General features: G+C 37.8%; 2 protein-coding genes across 4 annotated transcripts in view; one reads left to right on the top strand and one right to left on the bottom strand.

The window, feature by feature from the left end:
• Positions 1-15,051, bottom strand: part of LOC124253429 (mucosa-associated lymphoid tissue lymphoma translocation protein 1 homolog) — a 32,330-nt gene extending 17,279 nt beyond the window's left edge. For 2 of the 3 annotated variants that reach the window (XM_046687195.1, XM_046687194.1), the window contains exons 1-6: positions 14,920-15,051; positions 6,052-6,204; positions 4,022-4,185; positions 3,248-3,419; positions 2,378-2,484; positions 1,563-1,622 (exon numbers count right to left, since the gene is read on the bottom strand). In XM_046687195.1, the coding sequence (XP_046543151.1) occupies positions 1,563-1,622; positions 2,378-2,484; positions 3,248-3,419; positions 4,022-4,185; positions 6,052-6,197 (649 nt within the window). In that variant the 5' untranslated portion in view covers positions 6,198-6,204; positions 14,920-15,051. The remainder of the gene's footprint in view (positions 1-1,562; positions 1,623-2,377; positions 2,485-3,247; positions 3,420-4,021; positions 4,186-6,051; positions 6,205-14,919) is intronic. The other variant, XM_046687196.1, reaches the window with a different exon arrangement.
• Positions 15,052-15,339: 288 nt separating this feature from the next.
• Positions 15,340-27,995, top strand: part of LOC124253357 (spatacsin-like) — a 66,362-nt gene continuing 53,706 nt past the window's right edge. Inside the window, 4 exon segments of the mRNA XM_046687107.1 lie at positions 15,340-15,555; positions 25,041-25,186; positions 26,578-26,805; positions 27,223-27,817. Coding sequence (XP_046543063.1) covers positions 15,356-15,555; positions 25,041-25,186; positions 26,578-26,805; positions 27,223-27,817 — 1,169 coding nt within the window. The 5' untranslated portion in view covers positions 15,340-15,355.

Raw genomic sequence — 27,995 nt, forward strand, 5'->3', positions numbered from 1 at the left:
CTGTAAAAATTATACATTTTCAGGGTCTACGTATTAGTCTCTTTACACAATGTACAATGTACTTCGAGCAAATCTGCAAACAATGTGATGACAATAACCCAAGACTCAGATTACCACACACCTGTTTTGAATACAATGAAACAAAGTAAAATTATTTTATCATTTTGAAATGATTTATAGTCTTTGGAATTAATAAACTTTCAAGATTATGGATACTTCTCTAGTACAGAAATCTTAATATTTTTATATATGAGACAACACAACATAACATATGTTATATTTGGGATTACATTTTCTCAATAAAGTACCGATTCTAGTACTTTTGTTGTGTCCTCCGTGACACACACATAAAACCTTGCTCTGCCAAACTTGAGGAATTCAACAAAGAGCACTCCCAACAGTGTTATCACTTCTAATAAAACATTATTTTGGATAAAGATACATATCCACAAATCATACAGATGATGGATGTAGGAAACACAATGAAGCTACACTTTTTACACACAGTATCTGAGTGTGGAACCTTGAAGCAGTGATGTTTGATAACAAATTAAAGCCTCATGGGATTTGGGTATGCAAAGGATTTCTGTACAATCAATAAACAGAGTCTTATTACAAATCAACAATTCACCTAAATCCCGATGCTTTTATTTTTATTTTTTTTTAAATTAACTTTTAAAACATGGTTGAATCTGCACCATGGCGTTGGGATTCACAGGCACCACAACGCTAACAGGACAATGTTTAAGTGTGGGAGATGTGATCATCTTAGTGCTAAGACTGCTAGTGCATTGTGGGTCCAACATAACCTGGCCCCGATTTCTCGAAGCAAACTTAAGTTTTTACTCAAACTTTAAACTGAGTTTGACAAATTGAAACAGCTGAATTTTTAATTCAACTGTATTTGTAAAATAGAAACCCCATACAAACTTAAGTAATCTATCCACCAAACTCAAATTGTCTTCTATGTTTTAGTTTAATATCGATTTCAGTTCATTCTGGGAAATGCGTTTTCCTGTGTTGCTCAAATTTGAGTAAAAACTTTAACTTAAGTCAAAACTCAGACTTAAGTTTGTTTCGAGAAATCGGGGCCAGGGCTCGATTTAGTGCTTTGTTACTTGCACTGGTGCAACCCAATATTACAAAGTGCAGCCTAGCTATTAGCCTAACTTGCACCAGGTGCAAGTCTAGTTTCGAGAAATAAATCAACAATATATCTAACAATATAAGCATAAATATGTCAGCTCATATTTCTTCTAAACTTTGAATAGCTATGGCACCAAAACATTGCTATTTATAGACACCTCTTGGCTATGACAGCTCCAGTAAACAGGAACCAGCTGTGTCTCTGTGTTGCTATGGTTTCATGGGTACAACATCAAGGAAATATGTTTATGTGCACCAAAACCTCTGACGTTTGCAGCTGGAATTTGCCTGGTGAAACTAGGTTTATATCTTAGGCTGCACCTGGTGCAAGTAGGTTAACATCTCTTAAATCTACATCAGTGAGTCAACAAGTGTTTATGGAAGGACTGATTCGCTGTGAGGTTCAAGTCACTTGCCTGCCGGGTACACTGCTGGCGGATGGCCTATCTCCATGGGAATGTCTGCTTTTTCCAGCACTGAACGCAAAACAACATAAATCATTGGACGCAATGTCATTTGGAATAAAAGAAGCAATTTTTGTTATTGTTGCATTTTCAGTGTTCTCTGTGGGGATGTTACCCAAGCTTCCACTCCGGGACAGGGTGTGTACCAAATGGCTGAATAACAGTAGTGGGTGGACTGGTCCCTGACATATATTCATCAACATCCTTCCGACTAACATATACAGTGGCCATTTGTAACATGTTTTATTTGGGATTACACTTTCTCAGTAAAGTACAGATTCTAGTACTTTTGTCAAGAACCTAATCGGCAGCACAAAGTCATCCATCTAACCCACTCAACCACCACAGCTTCCATAAAAATGGACAACTGGTAGTTTAAACCATGGACTTTGTGTACCCATCTGATAAGTATAAATTGACACAGCTCCCGCAGCTGAAAGCTATGAATACACAATGCCACTGTGTATTCACACTGGCCATTTGATCCTACCGTTCCTTCCCTTCATCCCTTACAACAAGGGGCGGTGGGGTAGTCCAGTGATTAAAGCGTTTGCTCATAATGCCGAAGACCCGGGTTCGATTCTCCACATGGGTACAATGTGTGAAGCCCATTTCTGGTGTCCCCGCCATGATATTGCTGGAATATTGCTAAAAGTGGCGTAATGCCCAACTCACTCACTCAGTCTCTTACAACTAGAGAGTTGTACGAGGGAAGCATCAGTTCCCTGGATACATATGTAGCCATTCCCTATAGGAAATGCACAAACCTAGACTCTTGGGATATACTCTGATGCTGCCATAATCAGAAAATTTGACTTGATTGTTGTCTGCACTGTTGTGAAGGCGGCAAATATAGTCCCCACTGTCCTTCTCTCTGTGGACAAACACAACACCTGAATCAGCACAACACACCCTGGCATGATGAGGGTTATAACATAATGGTTGATTTGGAGAGAAGAATGCTGGTGTCTGGTGTTCCAGGGAAATACTCCTCCTGACTGGAAACATCTCCTGATTGGTCCAACTGCTACAAATGTCACATCACAGTCATATGGTTGCAACTGTATTTTCAGATTCGTGGTTTATATATTCTGGTATTTACAAAATATAACCCAGGTACTTTGTTGCGCCCAGGAATGTAAAATGTCTGGAGGGTACTATGTGCATCGCTAACAGGTGGAGGAATTGACAGTTTAGTTGAGTAGGGATGGGAAAACCAAATATATGACACAGGAAATAAGTGAAGCACCATCAGCTGTCATGATCCACCGTATTCAACTAAAACCCTGTTACTTGAAGTAATAGAAGTGAAACTACAACCGGAATTAAACCCTCCAAACAGCCCTACTGTACTGTCTCAATGCCAAAATGATTCTCAAGCAACTGGGAATGTAAATATTTTCTATCTCTACTTAAGCAAAAACTTCGTGATAATCTTCAACAACAATGGCTAAGTGAGTTAACAAAGTCTTCCAAGTGCAATTATTATTAAGAATTTACATCATTGTTTAATGTTGGAATCTTTCTCACCTATAATATTCTCTCTCTAAGATCGCTTTGTAATGTCTCCCTAAACGTCCATGCTATAGACTGGATCTAGGTTGAAACTGTATTATTTGTTTCCAATAAAAGCTTACTTGACATTGTTGATTGTTAACATGCTCTCCGTTGCCCTGTCGATTCTAGTGTCTCCTTTAAACCACTGGTACCGGGGATATGGAAAGCCTGTAGCTCTCACAAACACCACCAGCTTTTCACCGGCATACAGCTTCTGCAGGCTCTCCGGCTGCTCCTGGATCTCTATGGGCTCTGTCAAAAATACAACTTGTACATGAGGGCAGAACCAGTACTTTAAACATTGTTCCATTCAAGGTATATTATTCCACCGGCAGAATTTATTAACACATACAGCGCCAGACGTCTACATGTTTAAGGAGTCAAGGCCAGACACTCAACAGGGAGTTACCTTGAGTCCTGTATTTGAGGGTCCCTGGAACTCATGCTCTTAATTTTTAGGGGTCCTGGACAACAAAATGGGGGTCCTATACACTAAAATATTATTATTAATACTGTTATTGGATTGTGTATCATGATCATCACATTGTTACAGTAATTAAATTGCAAATAATACCATAACCCAGCTAGTAGCAAACTCTGTGATAAATGATTGTTACTTGATTGGAATTTGCGTCCATTGTCAATTTTTATGCGTACAGGACGCAGGAATTCGTGTCCTGTATATCCCTGACTCACGATGCCCAGTAAACCATGATAATGCAGACTGTGCCCTGTATACCATAACCATATACCTTAACTGTAACCATCCATCTACACTGGGCAAATCTTCAGCTTTGAGGTATATAGATAAGCATTGTATTAGTGGAGTGACCAGATAAAGATAAACGACAAACCATAGTTTTTGAACTCCCTGAGAATTTTCTCAAGTTTGAGCTGATCCAGATAGTGCACAAGCTCCTTCACTGTCATTCCACGACCTCCTAGAGATAATAACAACTGGTTGGCTGGACTTCCGTTGCTGTAGATCTGCATGGCAAATCTCTCAATCTCCTGCTGCCTGAAAATCAGTAACACAGGAAAGTCACTTCTATATTCTATTTGTTGAGTGAGTGAGTATGGGTTTACACTGCTTTCAGCAATATTCCATCAATATTCCATCAATATTCCACAGGGTGACACCTCCTAGCAACTCCTTAAAGAGAAAACAAGTTACATGTTAGGTTGCATGTTAGCTTCCCCTTTTGCTGAGAACTGTTTCGTAATTGTGAGGTCAGCTGACAACTGAAACCATGGTAACACATAATCACATTAACCAATAGAGAGACAAATGGAAGTGTGTACCAGAGTATTATTCATCTGAGATTAACCAAACTAGGCACATTGTAAATTATTTCATAATTGATATCAAATCAAAGAAATACCCTTATTTACATTAGGCTCATGGTTGCACCGCTATGTGTGTTCATAGCTTCACACTGCACCCAATGATATTCCTGCTATACGACATAGATCGCAGACAGGATACATTGACACGCCATCAAAAAAGTCACCAAATCTGATAACCTGACCCATTTAGGGCCTCTTATTACCAGCATATCACACATAACGAACATTGCTTCTTACATTGTTTTCCACTTTCACTCCATCCTCGATAATCCCCAGGGTGCACGTTCCTATAAATCTCCACTATACCCTGGATGCATCTACGGCTCTGCCCTATGATTTTATTACCTCCCTTGGCTGTTTTTTTTTATCCAATTAGGTGTCTACGCTGGGAAGTTGAGCGTACAAATCACAACTCACTTTTGCTTGTTTTATCTAACTGATTAAACTTGGCAACATAATTGCAGCAGAGGTACTCTGAAAGAGGTAGAAAGAGTTCTTGCATATATTTTTTAAGGTTTCAGACCTGTCAATTTGTCTGTATGATTTCCCCCCATATCCGAGTCGCACTGCGAACAAACCTTCACGGGTGTGACCACTATCTTTGTTGACACTGGCAAGCTCGGTTGTAACGGCAGCTTAGCTGATTGGCTACTGTGAGAATGTGGAGCCAGCAAAGGGAGGTAATAAAATTATCGGGCCGAGCCATATATGCATCCAGGGTACTAGTGGAGATTTATCCTGGATACCCTGGAGATTATCGAGGATGCTTTCACTCAGGATTGGCTGAATTCACATGGAACACTCTCAAAGTCCCACCTATGCTGTCATGCTGTCACTGACCAAGTCATACAGGTTTAAGGATATCCTGTTCTATTATTAACTGTCTGACTAACACAGATGGGTATATATAGGTCAAGTACGCTGTGTTTGCCTAATCGTGCTAAGTTTCACTGGGAGTGTGAACCAAGCCTTCATCGGGACTACTGATTTGATACAAACGTTTTATCTGCATCCCTCACCGTTTTCTTTATGCATGTAACCGCCTCCGTGGTGTAGTAGTTAGAGCGTCCGCCCGGAGAGTGGAAGGTCGCGGGTTCGATCCCTGACCGCGTCATACCAAAAGACGTGAAAATATGGTACTTGTTGGTCCCTGCCTGGTGCTCGGCATTAATGGGTACAACAAGGACTGGTCGGCTCGGAGTCAGTATAATGTGTCCGAGTGGGGTATTCATGCTTCACTGCGATATGGTATCTCAGTGGGCTAGCACTGTAAAACCAGCTTCAGTCTGGGCTAGTACAAGCAGCCGCACATACACATACACACGCATGCACGTCGTCATATGAGCGAAATATTCTCAAGCACGACGATAAACCCAATTTCACCTCACCTCACCTTCTTTATGCATGTCTGAACTGAGATGCTGTCATCAGAAATACTGGTCTAAACCGATGTTAAGTAATGCAAGCACTCACTTCTTCAAACAAGCTTGTTTCAGTTCCTGCTGTCTGAAGTAAAATCTGTACTTCTCTGACTTACTTGAACACATAAGGCTCTCTGAGTATTGCTGACAAGGCTCTCCAGTTCTGTGATTCAGGGGCGGTGTCTAGGTCATCTCGAAGCTGCAGCATCACCCGCCCACTGAGTCTGCCGATATTGTCGTTAGACGGGACACGAAGTGTCATCTTGTACCTGTAACAGGTATTTTGCAATTCAAACTTCGCAAAAGGATAGCAATACGATATACTGTGGTACACTTTTCGCAAACAGGTTCACCGATACGATCAGCAATTTCTGTGATCACCATCGGTAATTTTCGTGATGTAGTAAAAAATACTAAGAACATTTCGATTTCCTTTATATCATTATACATTAATAGTTTTGAGAATGTTTAGATTGGTACCAGCACTCATTGTATTGATAAACAAACCAAACTGGCGAACGCCGCTGCAGACGCTTTCTCTTGATTTCCAATCTTCAGAGCGAAGTCTTCAATTTGGAAACATTTTCAATTGATCTCTTGTATAAACACATCTGAGTCCTGACAGTGGCCAGTGGCATTGTTTCAAAAGAAAGCAAACAGTAATTTCATTACCTTAACCATGAGTTATACTTTCACAATATATTGCAATACATATTGCAATACGTCAACACATATCACGATATATCGCAATACGAAAATGTTGATAATACCTAACCCTACTATCTTAACAATCTTACTCTTATAAGCAGTTGCAGACATAGCATGTATACATGATGATCCTCCATTAGACCCGCCATAATATTTCTGTGTTTCCCCCGCACGACCTGAATTTTCATTATGAAATTATGAAATAATCATGGTAAGTTTTCTTATCTCAGTTTTCCCCTCTAATGAAGAAAATGTTGCCTTGATGAAAAAAATACTCTTACTCTTGAACACACATAATTTTTTTGTAAAAACTTGTTTACGAATGCACATCATAAATCAATGTACATACTTTTACCATGAGATAAAAATTGTAAAACTTGATAATCTGAATTTGGAACGTAACATATGTTATATTTGGGATTACACTTTCTTAGTAAAGTACAAATTCTAGTACTTTTTTGAGTTGATCCCCATCCGGGATTCGAACTCACACCCTCAGAGTCAGGCACCTAATCGCCAGCACACAAAGTCAGCCACCTCACCCGCTCAGCTACCGCGACTGCCGGAAGTCGCGGTAGCTGAGCGGGTTAGGCGGCTGACACCCAAGTCACATATAGATATGAAATTATGAATAAACGTTAATGTAATTCCTGTGGATTTCTGTACTACAGACTCTTAAGTAATAATTTTGTGGGGCCACAGTCTGGGGAGGCCACAGTAGTGGCACATGGTCCGGTGCATACAGCTCAGGTCACAAATCAGGCGAAGTTAAGCAACGCTGGGCGAGGCGAGTCTTGGATGGGTGACCGTGTTTGGCAGCTTGACACCTGAGAGTTTCTAGGACTTCAGTCCTGACCCACAATGAAGCACATGTGATACATGTGGTCTCACTTGCCTCTGTTCACCCTGCGGAGAATGGGTACCCAGTGAGATAAAGTCATGTGACTATAACCCTCTAACGCCTAACAGGCAGCTTGGGTTATCCGGGGTAATAATAATCAGATTGTTTGGGCGCTTCGAGCATGCATTGTGCATGGAGCAATACGCATGATAAATGGACTATTATTACTATTACAGTCTGGGATGGAAATTAATCCAGGTCATCTCCAAACTCGAACAGTGATAACCACTGATATGTTTGCCATTCTACTATCTCTAAGGATAAAATAACAAACCTGGTCTCGACTAGGGGATTATCATGCCTAGTGCAGATTTCAAAATGGGTGACGATTGTATCAAGTTCTATCAGCATGATCAGCAGCAAGTAATACAGAGTATTAGAGGACATGATTTGGGTTTAACACTGCTTTGGTCAGTATTTCAGTTACTGGTATGTCATGTCAGCTTGTTGTGCGAAAGGTATTTTTCACTTATTTAGGAAGGGGATTTCCTGATTTGAACGAAATTCTCTGACATGGAGAATACAATATTATCTGCTTTCTACCATGGCTACAACTAAATGGGTTTAATGATCAATACATTTCAGGCACACCACGCATTGTGCAGTGCAAATTATTTGCATCCATCGCCAGATTTAAGACATAACACTTTGAGTTTTGATAAAACAATAACCATGGGAATACCCAGCATTCAAAATACCTGCCTGTCCGACCGCCCGGGACGGGTTATTTTCAACATGGACTAACAGATTCTCAAATTCACCTGCCCGACGGTTGGGTTAAAATTTAGACATGGATACGAAAATATATTTGCAAAGAAATAAGTTTTGTTCAGGGCTGGCCCAGCCCTGTGGTGTGGCTGAAATTTTTGGGAGTTTCATACCCTGCAATACCCATGTGGAAGCAACAGGACATGTTTGATGACACATATTCAGTACATACTTAGGATGTTTGCTCGCATAATCATGGTTCCATGGTGATTGAATTAATTTGGGTCAAGAGCTCCACTTGTACAACGGAGGGCACCCATCTCTCGTACAAGATATGATAGGCCGTCTCGAGTACAAGTTACATCTCTGACTAATAATCACCAAAGAGTCAGCCAACAACAAACTGTTCTGGACCAGCAAGGGAGTGCCTCATTGAAATCCAGGGTAATCCCCTTGAATTTTCATATTTGATCGGATTATGCCCACCAATACCTGTCACCTTGCAAATTCTATATGTGTGTAAATATGTAGGTATAATATGTATTTCAGTATATAGTAATTAGATGTACATACTATATTTGCATCAATGAAGTTACACAAAACAGTGGCAATTACTTTTTCAGGTAAATTGCATACATGACAACAATTACTACTCCCTTGTCATCCATGTTTTATCATATAGGCAACATATTTGTTTTTTGTCGTCATTCACTTGATGTATAGTTAATGCCTTTATTACAAGTATTAACAGTACTTGGTATACCTAGACTTAATAAGGTTCATCCCTAGCTCTGAGGGTGACAAAGATTATATAGCAATCAGTGGTTCCCATTTGGCATTTCTCATGTAACTATTGTATTTAAGATTGGTTTATGAAATGGTTTGATGTTGTGAATGTATGACATGTTATGTAACATGCATGTGGCAGCATAGCAAGAGAGCTATGCTGCAAAAAATTCAGTCAATGGATTTACCAATATGTTGATTGATTAATCACTGTTATCTTGCAAAGTGGATTTGTCAAAAATTAGTGTTTGTGTATGCAGGTTTACATACACAGACGGAAGACACCCATATTGTGTTGTAAAGTGCCTGTGTAAAAATATCCTTTGTTCAAAGGATTAACTAATAATATGTTTATTATTATAGATATTGACTCTCTTAACGACAATATTGAAGATAAGTATGCATCCCAAAGTGATCAATTTGACCAGTTTGAAAACAGACTGGAACGACTGGAAATATTCAGCCGCAGAGACAATATTGTGTTATTTGGGATCCCTGAGACTGAACAACATGAGTCGTATAGTGACTGCAGAGACAAGGCAGTGCAGGTGTTGAGCTCTGTCTGTAATGAGCCTGAGGACTGCACACAACCCAGCGACATTAAACGTGCTCACCGGATTGGTGGTGAACAGGCCAGGAAACCTAGACCCCTTATAGTTGCATATTGGGATACCGAAATTAAAATATGGGCTCTGAAAAAACGTAATCAACTAAAGGAAAATAAAATTGGTATAGCAAACGATCTAACCATTAAACAGAGAGAGAAACTAAAGGAGCTATCAGATACGGGAAAGAAAGGATATTACAAAACGGTAAACTTATTGTCGTAGCCAATGCCAGTGCCTCTAGCAGCCACGAGATCGACGGACCCCAAGAGGCTAGGACGCAAAGCACCCAGATCCAGCCATACAGGCTGATCCTAAAGAGGCGTACGAGAAAGGATCGGGAGTACAGATAGGGTGCGGCCGGGCCCAAGTCAAAGCAACCCATACCCATGAGGATCTGTCAGAGAAATTGACTAATTCAGGTAGTGACGTTTCATTCATAACATGGAACGTATCTGGACTGTTCAATAAATTACATGACCATGACTTTATGAACTTTCTTAAAGGGTATGGCATTATTCATTTAACAGAGACATGGGTTGCTGATTGTGATCTCAGTACTATCATTGTCATCGTTTCCTTTATACAAGTGTTACCATATCCCAGGTGTACGACTGTCAGAGTCAGGCAGATTATCTGGAGGTATCCTGATTTAGTGTCAAAGAATGTTACCAGCCATATGTTAAACACATTCATAAAGGAGTAAATGCGATATTTGCCCTGTTTGACAAAAGTATGTTTTCCACTGTAAACGATAGAATGTTCATATTTGCTTACATACAACCAGAAAGATCAAACTGGTATTCTTCACGCATCTATTCCAATAATGGTATTGATATTCTATTCAATTGCTATTGCGATTACTCTGCGAATGTTGCGTACAGTGATGTCATTCTGGTGGGTGATTTAAATGCGAGAACTGGCCAACAAGCAGATTTTAGCAATGATAACTATGAGTACATATCGGATGATTGCGATGATTTGAATGACTTTATAAACGATGGATTCTCATCTACACACTAATATCTTGCGATACCCATATAAACACATTTGGGAAAAGTCTTTTAGAAATGTGTCGTCTGCTTAACATCCACATTGTAAATGGAAGATATGGTACAGACAAGGGTAAAGGTGATTATACTTTTATAAGTCAGGCAGGATGTAGTGTGATTGACTATGTGATCGGGTCAGCTACAGTACTTAATCAGATGTCAAGATTTGATATTATCTCCCGTTGTGAATCGCAACATCTTCTGATATCGTTTGCTCTATTGTCGAAACATGGCAAACAGCTAGTTATAAATGAAATGTCTATAAATACACCTATTGTTAAGTACATTTGGAAACCCGAAAAGGAAGGCGAATTTGTTTCAAACCTCTTGAGCTTGTCAAGCGAGTTGGAGAATGCAACAGAAGTAATGTGTTCTGTTTGTGAGCTTGGTATACAAATGTTTAGTGATGTAATAGTTAAGTCAGCGGAGTGCATGAAGCGGACAATTACATCGTCCAAACGAAACCCAGATTGGTTTAACAACACATGTCAAGGACTTAAACATCAGCGATGTCATTACCTTAATAGATTTAGAAAGCATAAGGACACGCTTTCTTGGGATTTTATATTTTCGTCAAGAAATATCTACAAAACTGCGTGTAGAGATGCGAAGTGTAAATTTGAAAACAGAAATATGAGTGAGCTTTGGACTCAATTACCAATCCCCAATTATTTTGGCATAAAAGCTAAAGTACATCTCATGTTCGCAAAAATTGAAAATAACATCACAGTAAATTCATGGCACGACTACTTTAAGAATCTCTTTGATTGGGACTCCAGTGTGACTCCCAGTGACTTCAGATGATGATGGTGACAGCATATTTATACCTGAAAGCCAGGCACATGACATAACTAACGATATGTTCAGTGTACCCATTAGCCGGGAGGAAATCCAGTCAAGTATTAACAAACTTAAATATAATAAAACTGCTGGGAAGACCTGCGTAATTTGCGAGTTCTTTAAGTCGATCTTGTCATATCATCATACCTTACCTTGAAATCATGTTTAACACATTGTTTGATAATGGATCATTCCCTATAAAATGGGCAAAAGCAATAATTGTGCCAATACATAAAAAAGGCGATATAAACAATCCGGAAAATTATCGCGCCATTTCCCTTTTAAGTATTTTTGGTAAAATTTATACAAACATTTTAAATAACCGCCTGGTATTCTGGTCAGACAGTTTGGATATGATAAATGAAGAACAAGCAGGTTTTAGAGCAGGCTATACTACCACAGATAATATATTTGTTCTCCAATCAGTAATTTGTAAATATGTTTCTAAGAAAGGTGGCAAACTGTATGCATGTTTTGTGGATATTTCCAAGGCATTTGATTCAGTACAGAGACACAAATTATGGTATGTCTTTAATAAACACGGTCTCCATTCAAAAATGGATAAAACATTAAAAAGTATTTATGAAAATGTTAAAGCCTGTGTCCGCACAAATAACAATGTTCTTACAGACGTATTTGACTGTCCTGTTGGTGTTAGGCAAGGTTGTGTCCGAAGCCCTTTCCTATTTTCGTTTTTTATCAACAATCTAGTGTCTGAGATTAACCATTCATGTTCCACTGGCGTCCAATTATATCCAGATCTTATTGAAATATTTATTTTGATGTTTGCCGATGATGTGGTGTTTTTCTCAGAGTCAGTAATTGGTCTACAGAGGCAAATTAATGCTTTAGAAACCTACTGTAATAAATGGTCCTTAAATGTTAACCTTGGTAAAACTAAAATTATCATTTAATAGAACTCTAAATTGGTCCCTCTCTGCCAAAAACATTTCACTTAAGGCAAAGAAAGCTCTAGTGTCTATTACAAAATGCCTTTGTAGCTTTAAAGACTTGTCATATGATGCCTATTTCAAAATATTCGACTGTAAGATACTACCCATATTATTGTATGGGTCAGAATTATGGGGCTTTCACAAACATGATTGTCTGGAAAGGGTATTGCTTTATGCATGTAAATGATTCCTTGGTGTGCGAATGTCTACACCAAATACAATTGTCCTTGGAGAAACTGGTAGATATCCTATTCATGTGTACACTCTAAAACGCTGTATTGCTTACTGGCTAAAGCTCCTCTCCATGCCCTCTTCACGCTACCCATTAAAAGCTTACAAAATGTTATGTAATCTAGATTTAAACGCAAGCCCTGAGCGTAATAGGTTTAATTGGGCTACACATGTAAAAACAGTTTTATTTAGATTTGGACTAGGTTATGCGTGGATATGGCAGGGAGTTGGAAATAAGCACTAATTCTTAAATTTACTTGTAAGAAGAGGCAAAGATTGCTTTATACAGGAGTGGCATGCAAAACTCCAAAATAGTCCCTGTACATTTACTTATTCCCTGTTAAAAGAAGACTTCTTGTGTGAACCATATGTACGTTGTATCAATATCAAGAAAGTAAGACTAGCCTTATCACAGTTTCGTTCCGTTTATTATGATTTAAGTTGTTATAAGGGGAAAATTTCATAAGAAATCTACTGTGTGCAGATACTGTAAAATGAATGTCTTGGAAGATGAATACCATGTTCTGCTAATTTGTGATTATTATAGAAACATTAGAAGCAAATATATACCCAGTTACTTTACGAAACAACCGTCAAAACATAAATTCATCCAACTGTTGTCAACTTCTAATCGTATATTGATTGAAAATATTGCTTTGTTCATATACCATGCGATATTGAAGAGAAACCCACTCTGCTTTTGAACTTTGTATATACCTGTACTATGGGCCTGTGGCCTTCAGTTCTGAATAGATTGATTGAGTACTGAAATATTGATTTCTCATTGTTGTCTAACACTAAATAACTGTTTCTTAAAGAACCATGGACACAATATCCTTAAATGCCATATATATTTTACAGTAGTAGATTGTTAGAAAACATGATACACTGAACACATTTCTTTGTCAACTGCAGAAGTATGGGATATTGTTCCTTTATGTGGATATTGCCAGATACTTTTCTTGAACAAGGTAATGGCCTGATAATATTTATTTAAATTTTGTTGGTTGTAATTTACGATATTTGCATTTCGTTTTTATTCATTTGTTGTAGCATTGAACAGAATCATTCCACTTCATTTGTGCTGGAAATTTCTTCGATGCTAGACAGAAAACACTTATTTGTTTTCACAAGCCTTTTCATTGTAGGTGCCTGTGAAATATGATTCACCAGTCAATTCATAAAATGCCTACAAATAAGTAATTTTATAAATTCACTTACCAAAACACATCAACTACATTATTTATGAAGTTCCATTTCAAAATGCACAAAAACATAATAATAGATCAATAATGCTTGGGTCACAAGCAAACACATAACATACACTGACTTTTTTTCTTTCAGTTTTAACACTTTTAGTCTCTGGAAGATAAAGATAGACTTCAAATGTTTGGAATTGTTATCATATAAACTAGTTGGACATATTTTGCAGCCAGTTTGCAAAATAACTTAAATATTTAGTCTCACAAACACGACTACATTCTCCTATTAATTTAAAGATGAAACTTCCTTCACCTGGATATCACCTGGGTACCCATGGGAAAAAAACAATAACAAAAGCAACAACCATTTTCTGGTAACTGCTCTATTTCGGTGCCCCTCTAAGTTAATAACAAGTGAAACAGAAGCTGGGCATGATGACTATCATTACTGAGAGCAGAGACCATATAATAGATCTATTATGTGGTCTCTGCTGTGAGGGAGGTGATCTACGACTGGGGCACTGATACTGCTCATTAACTATATCCTCTAAAAAATAAAATTCTCAATAATATGAACGTTGGACGGGCAACCAAGATGATAATAAATGGTCTAACCATTTAGGTATATCTGCTCTAACTGCTATCCTTTTATGTGAAGAATCTATCATGACTTATCTCATGGGATCAGGTTATTATTCACAGGTATGCCATGTCAAACTACAATGGCACTGAATATATAGTTAAATGAGAACACACGTGATACACGTGGCCCCAACTGGATATTTGAGGCATATATTTGTGTAGGTTATTACTACGTTCGTTATCACTTGATGATATAGAGTTTCTTTGATCACACGTATCATATACAGTCAAGGATTGAGGAGGTGTTTACAACTGTGAAAGTACAAATACCAATTAACTGTTATACTTACGTGTTCATAGTCAGTAAAGGGATTATACGAAAACAACTCTGGTTAAGGGGATAAGACGAATCTTACCGTTATTATAGACCAAGTAGATAATATTATGACATATCTGTCACATATAGAAGTAACATCACTTCGAAATAGATCCTTCACAAGTATAATAATTCAACGGTACATCCCCAACATGTTTTTGCACTACCAGGAAGTAAATGACGAAAACAACTTCTCGTCCAATCAAAATAGAACATCTATTTTTAGCACACATTAACAGTGACAATATAACTGTTAATATATCTTTATAATTTCGCTATTTAACGAACGATTACGTGATTCTGTTCAAGGCATAGATAATAACATTCCATATATAGATTTTGCTTTTCATTGCAATGGGTTTCAATTAAAATCACAAATGCATATTCATTTTTGCAGTTTATGTCAAATCTTAAAAACTAGATTCCCCCTTCTGTCATGTGATCAGTTCAAAATGGCGACTGTAACGCAAAGGAGTATGTCAAATAACACATGCTTACAGTGCCGTTTGTGCAAATTGTGTAATACAGTTAACATCAGAGAAAATGCAAACTTGTGTATTTGTCCAAAAAATACATGGCTTACCGTATATGATGACAACAACTGTCTCAGTGTGACAAGAATCCATAAGCAATCGAAAGAAGGCGTGAGTCACTTCGCCCTCCAAAATGTGACAAGGTATGCATACATGTTGACGTACTCAAGATTTCCATTCGTTGACATTTCTATAACCCACTGAAAGATGCAATCGCTAAGGATGGAGTGGATCAGTCTACATGTCCAAAGTTTGACACACTAAAGTTTTGCAAGTGGTAAAAAGGCAGAAATCAACATTTGCTAAATAATGCCAATTCGCCAATGCTAAGAAACAGAAAATTGATATTTCCCCACACCCACGACACACCTTTAAGGCATTAGGCACTAACCACAAGTAAAAATGGTAGAAATTATAGTCCATATTTCAATTTCTTTACATGGAGTTCAGTTTGCCTTTAATGTTCATGCTGTCTCACTATTGCCACCTTGTCTTAGGTCACATGCAACCAAAATATCAAATATAATTAAAACACAAATATCAGTTATTCATGACATATAATATACATTGCTGATTATGAAAAAACATATAAACAAAATTATAAGCGTACAATCGCAAATCAAAAGTGCAATATTTTGTACTTGGGTTTACTTCCCTCGAAACGAAGCACCTGGGATAACTAAACCCAGTCAGAGCGGGTGGGTGTGCACTATAGTGTATTGGCTGGTTCATTTGCAGATGCCCTCATGGCTCATTGTGTGTGTGTATATATAGAGATGTTGGGTTTTGTAAATACATGCTCATTTTTTGTGTATAACATTTTACAATCAACAGACATCATAACATGTCATGTGTACAAGTATCACACCTGCCTGTCTGTGTAATTACATAATGTGACAGAGACCGAAGTCGGGTGCACGAGCCATAAATCAATGCGTTTTGTTTATGGTGTATAGATGTTAAGTTCAAATTGCATGTGGTCAGTGATCAAAGTTGTGTATTGCATATTGTCATTAGCAGACAGGCAGGCAGACACATAGGTGTCAATAAAACAGACATTGAGTTTTGTCTGTGACTGAGGCATATCTATATCACAGTTAGAAATACTGTCAATGCTAAATAATGACATTGCTTTTAAGTATCGACCTGAGAAAGTGACTCGGTAAGAAGAACGTGTGGTGCAATAGACAAATGAAATTATATAAACAGTTAAATCGGTAATCTACAGTCATAACATATAAAAAGCTCGCGCCTGTGAAATGTCAACAAAACATTAGAAAATATGTCACATCAAAGCCTTCACCGAGTACTCACCGCCAGCAAAGGGTTTCCATCTTGAAATGTCGAACGCCTCACTGGTTGACACATAGCTGAGTAGATCTAGATCCTAACAAGGTTCTTTTGTTTAACGAGTAGATTGTTTACTATTTGTTTTGATTAGACTACTCCTGCTCACGACCATATAATCTGGACATCACACTTCCAACCTGCGCGAAACTTTTCACTGCGCATGCGCTATGAGTGCAGCCCAGCGCAGTGCAGCACAGCTGTTGAAACCACTTTTCACCCCAAGCTGGGGTGAATTTAGTTAATCGTTTGAACTCTGATTTCGTGGGGGGGGGGGGGGTTCATCGCATTATTTTTCAACTTTATAAGTTGAATTTGCATTTTTTATAATTTGTATCTGTAAGTCCATACCAAAAGGTATCAGAATCTGCAAAGTGGTGTTTTACTTTGCATGTGACCTTTAACATGTCAACCATGGACATGATGGATACACAAAGTCAGCATAACAATTATCACTCTTTTTGTTTCATGTTAAAGGGCAAGTAAACTTAATGTTGATTATAGAATCCATTCACCAACTATTCATAGAATTAAAAGAAATAGATATAGCTCTAGAAAAATTATTTAGTATCAAACTCAACATACTGTTTTTGCAGATTCTAATACTGTATCTCACATATTTAACCGCAATTGTGAAAGATAAAAATAAACACTATGAAAACGAAAAAATCCACCAAAGGGAGAATTTCCCTTCTGGGGGTGTATCAGGTTTCACGTGTATGATGCACTGTGAAGATGCAATTGGGTGACACTCAGCCTGGCAGCTTCTGACTTGAAATTTGTAATAGCTTTGCAGACATATCCTTTGTGTTCATCTGTTTGATTATTATGTCCACAACTAAAGTACTGTCGGAAATAGAAAAAAAACTGTTTTTAGGCTGTTACTCTGTATCCCTAAAATTTACACAACTGCAAAAAGCATATGTCGAAATAACAACAACTAATGTTAACTGATGGTTTATTAGAATAAGCATTTCACCTTCAGTTGTCTACTTGGGATTAATCCCTAAAAGGTCTTTGAATGGCATTTAAAAGTGATACACATAAGGAAGAGAGTTTTATGGATGTCAACGTCTTTATTATGAGGAACTACCCGTGAAGATCCGGGTTAGAATATTGATTTTCAGTAACCCATTCGGTAAGAGGCGACTAATGGGATCGGGTGGTCAGGCTCACTGACTTGGTTGACACATGTCATCGGTTCCCAATTGCGTAGATCGATGCTCATGCTGTTGATCACTGGAATGTCAGGTCCAGACTCGATTATTTACAGACTGCCATCATAAAGCTGGAATATTGCTGAGTGCGGCGTGTAAAACTAAACTCACTCACTCACTATTATGAGGAACACAATGTTTTGGAGTGTATAGTTACTCCTTCTTCATCATCATCATCATCATCATCGTCATCATCATCATCACCATTCACCTGATGAATTGGTATGTATATGTTCCGAAATGTTGTGTTCCATATAATAAAGAAGTTGACATACATAAAACTCTCTTCCTTTATCCCCAAAAGGCTTTCATTTTCAGAATAGGACCAAAGGCAATGGGAAATTAAGGCAAACCCTAATTATTTTGGCAATCATAGCTTGTGGTCAATGTTACTGCTATACCAAGGTCATTTAAAGCAGAAACATCTTATGAGAACATTGATTTCTATATTTGCAGGTTTGTGCAAGCAAGATTTTGATCATCATTTGTGAATATAGGACTAGAAAGGGCGTTTATCATAAACTGAAATATACTTGGCAAACAAAATTAGGGCAAATTGGCTTTGGTTGAAATAAATTATAGTGTCTTTTGCTACTGATGATTTGGTAGGTTATTTTCGTAGTTCAGTACTAAAAGCTTTTTGGTATTATTCATTTCCTTCAAGGTTGAATTATTTCTTCAAGTTGATGATCTAGGGTAGATAACTCCAGGGCAACCTGATACAATGATGTGTCACATGTACACTAGTAAGTAGAAAAAGAGAGAAAACACAGATGAGCAGGTTGTTCATGTGGTGATAGTGAAGCAAATGTGTTGAGATCATTGTGTGCATGAACATATGTATACTCTGAACAATATCTTTTTGAAGTTATTTATATGTTTCCTAATTTTTTCCTCTACTTAATCTTCACGTTAATGGTCACATGCAACCAAAAATCAAACATAATTAAAACACAATTATCACTTATTCATGACATATAATATACATTACTGGTTATGAAAAACATATAAACAAAATTATAAGCGTACAATCGCAAATCAAAAGTGCAATATTGTGTACTTGGGTTTACTTCCCAAGAAACGAAGCAGCCGGGATACCGAACCCAGTCAGAGCGGGTGGGTGTGCACTCAAGTGTAACGGCTGGTTCATTTGCAGATGCCCTCATGGCTCATTGTGTGTACATATAGAGATGTTGGGTTTTGTAAATACATGCTCATTTTTTGTGTATAACATTTTACAATCAACAGACATCATAACATGTCATGTGTTCAAGTATCACACCTGCCTGTCTGTGTAATTACATAATGTGACAGAGACCGAACTCGGGCCATAAATCAATGCATTTTGTTTATGGTGTATAGCCTGATTGGTGTTAAGTTCAAATTGCATGTGGTCAGTGATAGCAGCTGTGTATTGAATATTGTCATTAGCAGACAGGCAGGCAGACACACAGGTGTCAATAAAACAAGACATTGAGTTTTGTCTGTGACAACGACATATCTATATCACAGTTGGAAATTCTGTCAACGCTAAATAATGACATTGCTTTTAAGTATCGAACTGAGAAAGTGACTCGGTAAGAAATGACAAATGTGGTGAAATAGACAAATGAAATTATATAAACAGTTAATTTACTGTCATAACATATAAAAAGCTCGCGCCTGTGAGATATCAACAAAACATTAGAAAAATAGCTCACACCAAAGCCTTCACCGAGTATTCACCGGACAACCAGCTTCCAAGCTGCGCGAACCTATTTCACTGCGCACATGCTATCAGCGCAGCCCAGTTGTTGAATCCAGTTTTCCCCCGAAAAGTCGGGGGAAAATTAGTGAAACGTTTGAACTCCGATTTCGGCGGTTTTTTTCATCGCGTTATTTTTCAACTTTATAAGTTGAATTTGCATTTTTGTTTCGGTAAGTCCATACCGAAAGGTATCAGAATCTGCAAAGTTGTGTTTTACGTTGCATGTGACCTTTAACTATTACTCTCTTGTGAAAGCAATAATATCTAGTTTCACCAATGAAGCTGCCATTTGCATGTATTAAAAATTGTAGAATCAATATGTATTTTACCTTGGATGATAGGAAGTTTGTTTAATATTGTTAAATATTTAAAACAAGGGTTGAAATGTTTCAAAAATCCACTGGACACAGGTTCAGTAAACTTTCAAAATCCACTTTACCAAAACTAAATTTCACTTGACCACAATGAACAGTTTGCTACCGTGTGCTAAAATAGCCTACTCTACTCTACAATGATTAGCTTATGACTTGTGTCGGCAAGCAAATGATTGCATAAAAACCTAGTATACACTGACTACATCTCTATTTTTCAAAAAGCTGCTTACAGCTGTGTTTTCATGATTCATTTTGAGTAGAATAGTTAATTTAGTATATAACTTAGTTGATTAATTACCCATCCCTGGATTGACAGACATTTGATAATAGATCGACTCCACCAGTCCTTGTCTCATTTTACCGGTCAAAAATCACTGTGTGTCTGTACGATAGTAATATCAAACCAATAACTTACAAGTCTAATCTGAACATGCAAATTAGGGTTATATAAATTAGATGTCAATATGTTACTGTAAATAGATTGTGACTTCATTTTTATCCCCCGCAACGCGTTTGGCAGGGGGTATTTAAATGGACTCTGTGCGTCCGTGCTCATTTGTCTTTTCCGAAGCAGAACTTTAAAACCGTTTAATATTTCTTCACCAAACTTGGCACATAGATAGGTCTGGTGGTGTACTGGTGCCCTTCGGTAGTTTTGGAATTCTGAATAAAATATCTTTTAAAACCTTTCAATACTCTCCTTCCACTTTTCTATATACACACCAAAACATTTGACATAATCATAACTCGTACACATATTCATGAAGAGTATTTTGCCATTGCAGGGGATATTGATGACTTTGTCTTCTTGTTGACAATTAGTTTGTAGATCTAAACATTGGAAAAAGGCGATTGAAGAAATACAGTGCAAGTCATTCTAAGAATATGCTAGGAAATAAAACACAGACTTTAGTTAGTAGCAATTGCATTTGTATTTCATCATCAAAGTATTTATCAAAACATTCACTAAGTTTGGCACTACTGTACCACGGTAAAGTTTATTGTGTTTATTCCACTCAACCCGGGCGTCAGGCAATGGTATTTTTCAACCCCTGTTGAAAGGAGTAATAGTAAAAATATATAACTTTAATAATTTATTCTATGCTAAGGTGAATATTGTTCAGTTTCAACTGTTACATTGCAACTCTTTTTATACAATGTATATATTTGGAAGGTCAGCACAGTGTTTGCAGTGCTTTAATTTGCCAGTTGGCCATCAGGGCCTGCTGCCGCCTGCAGGCTTTAAAGTCTACAGGCCCTGAATGAAAGCTGCAGGCCCATTTTGTTAAAGTCAAACCAATAAAAACAAAATAGACTACACTGTACACAGTTTCACACTGTTTTTACAAAATCAATTAGTGAAGCCTATGGCGCAGGGAGAAGTTTTATTTGTTAATGACTGGTGTTGATATTCCCATGCGCAAAGCGCTAAAATACGTGAGGAAGTGGAACTGTAAGTTATCGTAACTTGATGGATCATGGATGATTCCCAAACGTTAATAAAGAAAACAAATAAGGGAAAGATTTCAGTTGGAAAAAAAAGACAGATAATTTACTGAAGGCCACAAGGGTCTGCAAATATTTGAAACTGCCTGCCCGATACACTAACAACCGGCGTTGGGCCTCAGGGCTGGCGATCATTTCGAACGCTACTCAGGTCAGCACAGAGCCATGAGTGCTTTGTAGGCTGACTGGAAGCCAAGCACCATATGCATTCAGGGAACATTTTCACATTTGCATGATGACACCAACCATGTTGGCAGGCTCTGAAAAGAGAGCATGCTCTGCAGAGGAACAGATACTCCACTTGTTTTACAGTTTAATCATCCTGAAGTCCAATAGTCAAGCACATACATACTCTACCACAAGTCAGAAATGCAACTGGGAGGGTAGGAGATGAAAGATGCAATAAGCATGGTGCTGGTATGGTTAGGTAATCAAGAAACAATGACACCTATAAGGTCAAAGGGTGATACAGTGGAAACCTGATAAGTAAAATTCCAAGGGACTCGCCAAAATTGTTTACTTATCAGGTATTTTACTTATCCAAACCTATAAAAATCTGCAAATGACAACCATATGCATGTATATGTATGCATATGTAACAATGAACAACTTATCAGGGCTGGTGTCCAGTTGTCAGTGTATTGTCAACTGCATGACGCCAGCGAGCTGTAAGTAGGATGTTTGTTTAACTGGAGACTGATACGTGCCCCTCATGTCGGATTATGTGGTGATCGCTAATCTAGTTATCCAGTCTCTTTTTTAAAGTAATTTACTTCCAGGGACTGTGAGAAGACGTTTAGTTAAGCGGTATTGTTTATTTATCCAAGTTTAGTTAACAGGACTCTAATAGTGATAATTAATGAAGAAATTTGCCGGGACCAAAGAAAAGTGTTTACTTATCAGGTCTGTTTAGTTAAGCGGTCTTTACTTAGGCGGTTTCCACTGTAACTCTCAAATACTAAGTTAAAATAAAAGGAAAGTAATATCAGACAACTGATATGAGATTGATGACTTAAGGGATATGTTTGTGTTCTGGAGATTTTGAAATAAATATTATTCAACATTTTCAATCCAAATACAACTTTTCCAACAATGTCTGTACAAGAAGCCTGTAATGACTAAAACATGGTTGCCGACCATGGAGTCTACATCTAGGGACACCACAAACAAACACAGTATCAAGTTAGTAATTATTCAGTATAACTCTCAAGACTTATGTTCTGTATTTTTCCCAAATGTTTGGGTTTTTGTAAAATTTGTTTCAAGGGCAAGTGAAAAACATAATTTGCTCGTCTAGAAGGACGCAGCTTTAAAACGTTTTCTGACCCAAAAGTAACATTTTTCTTTTTCCTTGAAGTTCAGCTGTCATAAATAGTGAACAAATTCAATTTTGTCAAAGATTTTGTACAGAAGACAAATTAAGTCATGTAATGTAAGTAATTGTAGTTTTTTATTCCAGGCAAACATTTTGAAATAAAATAATTTAAATTTACATTCATTGTGTTGAATGATCTATAGGGCAAGTACAATTTTAGAAGGGCGAGTGGAAAGTTCATATTACTCGCCCTGCAGGAAGAGTGCAGATTTTGTAATTTTTTAGCCCTGATACATGTCATGATGCTCAGATACCAGCGACACATACACATAGTTAACATGTTATTCTGTTGGCCCTTCTGCTGGCATGGGCCTGAGTATTACCCAAAATAATCCACCATCGGTGGTACATGAGTATAACAAAGGAGTACCTACGATATGTACAACAACATGACTAAATGATACATCAATTAAAATGTTTACAAACAATCTTAATGAACTTGGATACATTTTTATGGGTATATATTTTACTTGAAAAAAGTTGACGGAACTTTGACAAATTTGGCCAGGAACTATAAGGTTCTTTTAACAACGATTAACGTATGTCTGCAAAATAATAACATTTAAACAAATAGTGAAACTCATCTCCAATCAAATGTGAGTCACATAAGTTACAAAATCTCAATTAACTCTAATATGATTCAGTTTGTGCAGAGACCATGGTCTCTGGTTTGTGTAAGAAAAGTGTTATATGTCGGGCTGGTATTTTTTTTAACCATGTTGGAATAAAATCATAAAAAGCACATAATTCCCATGAGCTTATCCCAAATGCCAAGTCTTACCAAAAGACATTAACAGACTGTACTTTTATGCCACTATTTTATTGCCAGTGCCTTGTGCTCAGTGTATAAGAAATAAACAAAGGGCTGGCTGTATAGGAGTGGAATATCCATGCTGAACAGCACCATGGTATCCCAGTGGGCTAATTAACATACGACCTAACCTGTTGACACACATTCCGACATTGTTGATAGCTATTCCAGTACTTGCCAGTACTCCCTTGTAAAAATGTTGTTGTCAGAAACTTTATATGATTTTAAGTTTCTTAAGTAAAATCTTTAATAGTTGATATAAATTTTGGCAATTCAACACCCAATTAGGTTGTCAGAAATTATTCTTAACTGAGCGAATAAAAGTTGGATACCTTTTGTTGTTTAAATGTAACTTGCGAAAAACCGTGTTCCAAACGTTAGGTTGACGGACTATAAATGTGTGAAATGGCAGGTACTTGACATTGTGTCACATTTAGTGTAACGGGAATTGGTTAACATCTCATAATTGATGATTGGTTCATTACAACCGATCAATCATCGAAAATAATTGATTAGCATCATTTATTAAATTTTCCTGGTTATGTTTCTTAATGCACAAAACATAAAGAAAATACATGTAGTTCTTTCGGATTTTTTGCAAATTGCACACAATGCATTTGCAAATTGCACATCTTTACAGGATGACTTAATGTTAGGAATGTAACTTTCCTGGACTCTTCAAGATAAATTCAATCATGACTTAGAACGAGCTAGTAGTGCTTATGATATGTAACAGACAAAACCAACCTTGTGAAACATATTGTCAATGCAAACAAGTTTTCCAAAGTTGTTTGTGTTCAATTATGAGAAAACATAATTGATTGCTTGGTCGTTTAGTTTTTGCAACCAATCTTCGAATATTTCAATTAATCGGACCACCACTAGTCACATTCAGTACACACGGTCACATGACTATTTATCGCTGATCATAACGTCACAGATACCACCAGATGCTGTGTTGATGCTGGCCTCTTCCTCCAGCTGCACAAAGAGCTTATGCGTAGCATAATCTGGTTATCTTGCCATTTGTTCAAAGCTACAAAATATACAAGTTATCCTTCAAATGTGGAAATGATTTTAGACATGTTAGATTTGTATTTACACATACCCTTAGTCACTTATTACTATGGTGACACTATGTTTCATATGACCAGATCAAGTTTATGTTTAGACCATGACATTTTAATACAGACAATGCAGCAGAAACCTTGAAATTGGAAATTGTCGTCTGATTGACTGCGTCTGCTTCAGTTTTGCCTGGAGACCAGCTGGAGGGGACAGCCTATGTGTGGTTGACACTGAGATGACCATAGCCCAGTACTCCTTAAATGGCCCAGCACCCACCATCAGCCACCGCTGGACCTTCCACGAACTGCAGACAGAAATAATCTCAAAAGGCAAGTCCAAAAGTGGTTCCTGTAAGCTACGAGTACTGTCAAAGATTGTGCTGAATACTTTTGCATCTTTAGCCTGCATGTTTTGCTATGTGTTTCACTTGATGCTTAGTCCTAACAAAAATTGTGTCATATTTTTCTATCAACACTCCAAACTTTGTTATCACTAGTTTTAGGGGTAACATCATGATGTAACAACTTTGTGGGTAGTCAACTATATGTAGAGAATAAACCACACAAAGGGACTTTGTGTACACAAAGGGACTTCACCAAGGCTACAATCCCCTAAATCTTATACCTTTGTAGGGCATACATCCTACATGTGAGTGATTAGGAGAAATTTTACCATTATTATCCCCCCAGCATGTAATGCCATCATCGTGAATCATTTTGTTTCGGAGCAAAGCTCCAAGACCATTCGATATTTTTCTCACAAAATTTGTAGAAATATCAAACCGTCCGTCCAATCCCTGCTATTTCCGCCTGTGATTTATTTTGTAGGGCATTCGATGACTTTTTCAACAAAATTTGTAGAAATATCAAGGCAGAACCCAAGGTGGTGCTATTTTATTTACAGATTTTTGTGATTTATTTTTCTTATTTTCTTGGTTTCTATGGAAACGATTCAGACTTAGTCTCAAAAGTGGAGGTGTGGTGACTTAGTCCTGCGGAGTAGGGTTTCCTCGAGCACAACTCGAAAACTTCTTAATATCTTTCAGCAAAACTTGGCAAATATGTGAGGCAGATCCCAAAGTGGTGCCTTTTGCTCTTTACAGATTTTTGGCATTTTTATTTTTCTCAGTTTCCATGGAAACGTTTTGGACTTAGTCTTAAAGGGAGGGTTGGGCTTCGTTTCAGGAGCATAACTCAGAAACCGTTCAGTATTTTTCTGCAAAACTTGGTAGATATATCAAACAGATCCCAAAGTGGTGCCTTGTGCTCTTTACAGATTTTTGGCATTTGTATTTTTCTTGGTTTCCATGGAAACGATTCGGACTTAGTCTCAAAAGGGAGGGGTGGGTTTCGTTTCCGGAGCACAACTCGAAAACTTCTTAATATCTTTCAGCAAAACGTGGCAGATATGTTAGGCAGATCCCAAAGTGGAGCCATTTTGCTATTTGCAGATTTTTGTCATATATGTTTTTCATGACTTCCATGGAAACGATTTGCACTTACCGGTAGTCTAAAATCAAGCTGGACTTTAAGTAACTGTCAGATGATTTGTTCTTTCAAAGATGTGGGGGCCGGGGATATGTCATCTTCTGATGACTCTTGTTAGAATTTATCATGTTGATGTTACAGAATAACTTTCTGTCTTTGCATTTATTCTTATAATTTGGAGGTTGAGTATGAAGAACATTTAATGTACATTATTATTCTGTTTTATATTTCAGTAGCTGAGGTGTCGACATTAGACACTCTCTCCCTGGTTCACTGCACGTCCACTACATGCCTCCTGCTTGTCAATGCCAGCATCTTCGTCTCCATCAAGCTACTGGATGACGGACACTGCCAACATGTGGCCACTTTGGCTATTCCTGGAAGTAGTCAGAGTTGTCTACCTTTGTTCCAAATTGTTGCCGATCAGTTGGTGGTTCTGGCAGAGAAAACTGAAGCTCTTTGTATCCTTTATGTGTTCATCATTAGGCTTGGCCTGTATTATACAGTGTTTGTATGCTCTATGAGCACGCCCCAGTGGAGTTTAGCGCGCCATATAAATGGACATTATTATTATTATTATTATTACCTGAGGAAGAAATTACCAACAAATACAGCAGTGTAGATTGATGCCAGTGTATGAAATAAGGCCCGTCCGACCGACCGAGACAGGTTAGATTTCAGATGGATGGCCTAGATTCAGGGGCGTAGGAACATGGGGGGCTTGGGGGGGCTTAGCCCCCCACATTTTTCAAGACAAAACCTTATCTACCTTACCTTAACTACAATTTCATTTTGATTTTCAATACTTTTCATAAATGATCAGGACTATGTTGGAATGAGATGTATTAGGCTCCTGTTGTTCCTTATCTGTACTGTAGACATCTTTGACATTGTTGCTGGTCGCTTGTGGTGTCATGTTGATTTACAATTCTCAAAACTTGATCCAGCCAATCAGATGCAATGGAGAATATCACATGATTTCCACAGACTGATTCTGATTGGTCAGGACTGGATGCTCCACACACTGGCCCTTGACGCCTACATCAAAGCTTATCCTAAATGTCTTAAAGTGGAGCCCTCAGTATTTCATCCTTACCGAGACAGGACATTTCGACCAAACCACTCCACTTGTCGTCATGGCGATTCTACATGGAGAGAAAAGTTATTAAATCTACATGAAGAAAAGCACCTCAACCAAAGCAGTGGAAAATACTTCCAGAGTAAAACAAGAAGCGATACAAGACGCAACAGGAAGCATGTAACAGGCTTCAAATCAATATATTCAGTTGGTGGAGCACTGAGTGAAACAATTGTAGATAGTCATGAGTTGCCGTCGGAGATTCACCAGTACACAGTAGTGGACATGGCCGTGAGCAGGTTCACTCTGACTCTTTCATTGGCCGAGAGGGCAGCTGAGGGCAGCAGGGCGTTATGTGTGATAGACACCGCCTCACACAATATTCTTATGAAAAGGTATAGCATATATATTAAAGTCTCCCCATTGAATACCATGAGACCTACATGTAATCATATTCAGCTAATGATTTTCAAAATGTTTTTTTGAGAGTCCTTTTGGTCTATAAAAAATAATAGGCCCTATTTAACATAGATGTACAAAGACTGTAGAACACTGACTTTCATAATTGGTACT

Source organism: Haliotis rubra, unplaced genomic scaffold (genome assembly GCF_003918875.1).
Source record: "Haliotis rubra isolate DU_JTF1 unplaced genomic scaffold, ASM391887v1 Scf54, whole genome shotgun sequence".
Taxonomy (NCBI): domain Eukaryota; kingdom Metazoa; phylum Mollusca; class Gastropoda; order Lepetellida; family Haliotidae; genus Haliotis; species Haliotis rubra.